Source organism: Centroberyx affinis, unplaced genomic scaffold, assembly GCF_046629955.1.
Source record: "Centroberyx affinis isolate AG114_WGS23_722 - 3 ecotype Tasmania unplaced genomic scaffold, CSIRO-AGI_Caff_v1 ptg010760l_1, whole genome shotgun sequence".
Classification (NCBI taxonomy): domain Eukaryota; kingdom Metazoa; phylum Chordata; class Actinopteri; order Beryciformes; family Berycidae; genus Centroberyx; species Centroberyx affinis.
Window position 1 is genome coordinate 5,001 of NW_027284926.1, and position 5,000 is coordinate 10,000.

General features: G+C 38.1%; 1 protein-coding gene across 1 annotated transcript in view; it reads right to left on the reverse strand.

The window, feature by feature from the left end:
- The window catches only part of LOC139640801 (clumping factor A-like), a gene marked incomplete at its 5' end in the record, with an annotated part of 10,662 nt that overhangs the window by 3,318 nt on the left and 2,344 nt on the right, over nucleotides 1-5,000 (reverse strand). Inside the window, 2 exons of the mRNA XM_071514974.1 lie at nucleotides 1-775; nucleotides 1,256-1,291. The exon at nucleotides 1-775 is cut by the window's left edge and continues 200 nt beyond it. Of these exons, the coding sequence (XP_071371075.1) occupies nucleotides 1-775; nucleotides 1,256-1,291 (811 nt within the window). The remainder of the gene's footprint in view (nucleotides 776-1,255; nucleotides 1,292-5,000) is intronic.

Consider the following 5,000-nt stretch of genomic DNA (forward strand, 5'->3'; position numbering starts at 1 on the left):
TCAAGGCTGTCAGTGCTGTCAGTACTGTCAACGCTGTCAGAGTCACTGTCAGTACTGTCAGTACTGTCATCACTGTCCTTATCACTGGTCTCATCCTTGTCCTGAGTCTCCTCGTCTTCCTCACTGGTGGTTTCGCTCTCCTCCTCTCCCTCCTCCACATCTTCTGCATCCAGCTCCTTCTCCAGCTCCTCCTCCATCTCCTCCTCTAGCTCGCTGTCATCTTTCTCCTCACTCTTGTCTGTCTTGCTGTCATCATCCTCCTCCTCCTCCACTAATTTCTCCTCCTCCTCTGGCTCCTCCTCCTCCTCTGACTCCTCATCCTCCTCTGCCACCACCTCCTCCTCTGTTACAGGACTTCCTTCCTCAACACTCTCTTCCTCATCCTCCTCCTCCTGCTCCCCTGTGTCTTCTCCCTCCTCCATGTCCTTCTCCCCCTCTTCTGACTCCTCAGTCCCTGCCTCATCTCCCTCATTTAGCTCATCACTCTTGCCTTCCTCTTCCTCATTTTCCTCACTGTCTTCGTCGTCCTTGTCATCTTCAGCATTATCTTCGTCCTCTTCCTCGATGTCGGCCTCAGTGTTGCTGTCTGAAATCTCCTCTGCCGTGTCTGTATCGGTGTCTTGGGCAGAGTCACTGTCAGTATCTGAGTCACTGTCTGTATCAGAATCACTGTCAGTATCTGGGTCTGAGTCAGCACCTTGGTCAGCGTCACTGTCAGTATCTGAGTCAGTATCTGAGTCAGTGTCTGAGTCTGTAGCATCGTTGCTGTCTGCATCTGAGGATTAGAAACATTATTCGCGCATCAGCATCTGCCTTTACTTAAACTATCCAGGCTCACTGAAATATAGCAATATTCTATATAGTAATATTCTCATCAACCAGAAGATAATACATAACTTTGTTCACCATTGATTGTGTTTAATAGATTAGGTAGTTTGTTTTGTCTTGCTAAATCTGCTCTTGCCTACCTGTGTTTTTTTTGTTTGCTATGTTTGTCTTACATAACTTTGTTCACCATTGATTGTGTTTAGTTAGACCTAGCTGGACACATTCTCTGTAAAGTCCTCTGAGACATGCTTGTGACAAAGGGCTATATAAATAAACTTGACTTGACTTGACTAGAAGATAAATGCAGTCTCTCCTGCTGGGACCGAAAAATGAATATAGCCCCAACAAAGTATATCACTACTCTTATCATGTGGAGAGCCAGCAGAAACAGTGTCATTCTAGGTTAAAAACTGATGGATAAACTGACCTGTGCCGCCAGGAGAGTCGCCATTCTGACCTTCATCTGCACAGAGAAACAGAGCAGGTCAGGAGTCAAGGTCAACAACAGAAAAACAGAGCAGGAGTCAAGGTCAACAACATCACATAAGACAGAAGGAGACCTGCTGCTGAATCCGTCAGATTCACTGTAGTAGCAGTAGACCAGTAGTAGTAGTAGCAGTAGTAATAGTAATATTAGCAGTAGTGGTGGTAATAGTAGTAGACAAGCAGTAGCAGTAATAGTTGTTGTAGTAGTAGTAGTAGCAGTAGTAGTAGTAGCAGCAGCAGCAGTAGTAGCCTAGCAGCAGTAATAGTAGTAGCAGTAGTTGTTATAGTAGTAGCAGTAGTAGTAGTAGTAGTAGTAGTAGTAGTAGTAGTAGTAGTAGTAGTAGTAGTAGTAGTAGTAGTAGTAGTAGCAGCAGCAGTAGCCTAGTAGCAGTAGTAGGAGTAGCAGTAGTAGTAATAGTAGCAGTAGCAGTAGTAGTAAAAGTAGTAGCAGTAGTAGTAGCAGCAGTAGTAGCAGTAGTAGTAGTAGCAGCAGTAGTAGTCGGTGAAGTAGTTATAGTAGCTGTAGTAATAGTAGCAGTAGTTGTAGTAATAGTAGTTGCAGTAATAGCAGTTGTAGTCATAGTAGCAGTAGTTGTAGTAATAGTAGTTGCAGTAATAGTAGTTGTAGTAATAGTAGCAGTAGTAATAGTAGCAGTAGTTGTAGTAATAGTAGTTGCAGTAATAGTATTTGTAGTAATAGTCATTGTAGTAATAGTAGCAGTAGTTGCAGTAATAGTAGTTGTAGTAATAGTAGTTTCAGTAATAGTCGTTGTAGTAATAGTAGCAGTAGTTGTAGTAATAGTAGTTGCAGTAATAGTAGTTGTAGTAATAGTAGCAGTAGTTGTAGTAATAGTAGTTGCAGTAATAGTAGTTGTAGTAATAGTAGCAGTAGTAATAGTAGCAGTAGTTGTAATAATAGTAGTTGTAGTAATAGTAGTTGCAGCAATAGTAGCAGTAGTTGTAGTAATAGTAGTTGCAGTAATAGTCGTTGTAGTAATAGTAGCAGTAGTTGTAGTAATAGTAGCAGTAGTTGTAGTAATAGTAGTTGCAGTAATAGTAGTTGTAGTCATAGTAGCAGTAGTTGTAGTAATAGTAGTTGCGGTAATAGTAGTTGTAGTCATAGTAGCAGTAGTTGTAGTAATAGTAGTTGTAGTAATAGTAGTTGCGGTAATAGTAGTTGTAGTCATAGTAGCAGTAGTTGCAGTAATAGTAGTTGTAGTAATAGTAGCAGTAGTTGTAGTAATAGTAGTTGCAGTAATAGTCGTAGTAATAGTAGCAGTAGTTGCAGTAATAGTCGTTGTAGTAATAGTAGCAGTAGTTGTAGTAATAGTAGTTGCAGTAATAGTAGTTGTAGTAATAGTAGCAGTAGTTGTAGTAATAGTAGTTGCAGTAATAGTAGTTGTAGTAATAGTAGTTGTAGTAATAGTAGCAGTAGTTGTAGTAATAGTCGTTGTAGTAATAGTAGCAGTAGTTGCAGTAATAGTCGTTGTAGTAATAGTAGCAGTAGTTGTAGTAATAGAAGTTGCAGTAACAGTAGTTGTAGTAATAGTAGTTGTAGTAATAGTAGCAGTAGTTGTAGTAATAGTAGTTGCAGTAATAGTAGTTGTAGTAATAGTAGCTGTAGTAATAGTAGCAGTAGTTGTAGTAATAGTAGTTGTAGTAATAGAAGTAGCAGTAATAGTAGTTGTAGTCATAGTAGTAGTAGTTGTAGTCATAGTAGCTGCAATAATAGTAGTTGTAGTAATAGTAGCAGTAGTTGTACTAATAGTAGTTGTAGTAATAGCAGTTGCAGTAATAGTAGTTTTAGTAATAGTAGCAGTAGTTGTAGTAATAGTAGTTGTAGTAATAGTAGTTGCAGTAATAGTAGTTGTAGTAATAGTAGCAGTAGTTGTAGTAATAGTAGTTGCAGTAATAGAAGTTGTAGTAATAGTAATAGTAGTTGTAGTAATAGTAGTTGTAGTAATAGTAGCAGTAGTTGCAGTAATAGTAGTTGTAGTAATCGTAGCAATAGTTGTAGTAATAGTAGCAGTAGTTGTAGTAATAGTAGTTGTAGTAATAGTAGCAGTAGTTGTAGTAATAGTAGCAGTAGTTGTAGTAATAGTAGTTGCAGTAATAGTAGTTGTAGTAATCGTAGCAGTAGTTGTAGTAATAGTAACAGTAGTTGTAGTAATAGTAGTTGTAGTAATAGTAGTTGTAGTAATAGTAGCAGTAGTTGTAGTAATAGTAGTTGTAGTAATAGTAGCAGTAGTTGCAGTAATAGTAGTTGTAGTAATCGTAGCAATAGTTGTAGTAATAGTAGCAGTAGTTGTAGTAATAGTAGTTGTAGTAATAGTAGCAGTAGTTGTAGTAATAGTAGCAGTAGTTGTAGTAATAGTAGTTGTAGTAATAGTAGCAGTAGTTGTAGTAATAGTAGTTGTAGTAATCACCTGACCTCTACAAACAGTTTAAAAGATTTTTTACTGAACAAATTGAAAGCAAACCTGATCCTTCACTCACAGAACATTTGATGTTGTAACCTTCAGTTCTTTGAAGTCAGTGTCTCTATCTTTACATAATGAAAGTGTTAAGCACATAAAGTCGTCTGCTTTCCCCTTGGATGTACCAGACTACTGAAGACTCTGCCTACTGTTGGTCTTTTCATGTTATCTGTTGTAAATAGCTCTCTTTTCTCTGGTTCTGTCCCTGCTTATTGTAAAACTGCTCTAGTCGAATCTCTCCTTAAAAAACCCAGTTTAGATCCCTCCACTCTGAATAACTTCAGGCCTGTCTCAAAACTCACAGATTTTAGAAAAAGTAGTTTTTAAACAATTAGTGGCTCATCTGACAGATAATAATTTATTTGAAATATTTCAGTCAGGCTTTTGTTCCCTCCGAAGTCTGTAAGGGAGACTTGGATTATGCTGTGAGAGCTGCATGGAGACATTTTATGGTTATTTTCCGTTATTTTTTGAAGTCTGCAGACAGTTCTCCAGCAGCTTCAGTTTTGGAGAATGCGGCAACGTAGTTCTTCCAGGGATCTCCGGGACTGTTGTGTGGACTAACAAACTTTACAGAGTTTCTACTGGCATGGGGGTGAGTAGATGACTGGATTTTCATTTTTGGGTGAACTATTCCTTTAATCTGATCCCAGACCAGCTTGTCTGGTAGTGAGTCTGTTAAGACCAGGCAGTGAAACCTGGTCTTGGTCCTGCTGGTTAGTTCAGTGTTTTTGTTAATTAGCAGTACTAATACTAATGATGTTTAGTGATTCAGTGACCTTGCTTTCATCAGAGGGTTCTTCTGGGTTTTCTGGAACTACGGAGAGAACCGAAAATGTCTCTTCAATATGATTAATCTTTCAGAGAATACTGATTAATTCCTGTTCAACTCCACTCAACATGTTTTTAGCATCTTAATAGTTAATATTTGATAGTAACTAGTTAGACTCCAGTCTCTTATAATAAGCCTAGTAATGATCTTCCTCTGTTGGATAATGATGATGATGATGTCATGTAGAACCTTTGCTGGTACATCTTTAGTACCTACAGCACATCAAGGTGGTGTTTAAATCCGCAGGGCCCATCCATACCTGTTTTACTTGTTTTAATTCATGTTATGGGTATGCTGTTTGCTTTTATTTGAACTCTGTTTTTAAAAGTGTTATTGTTATTTATGTTATTTATATTTATTGTTATTATCCATACCCG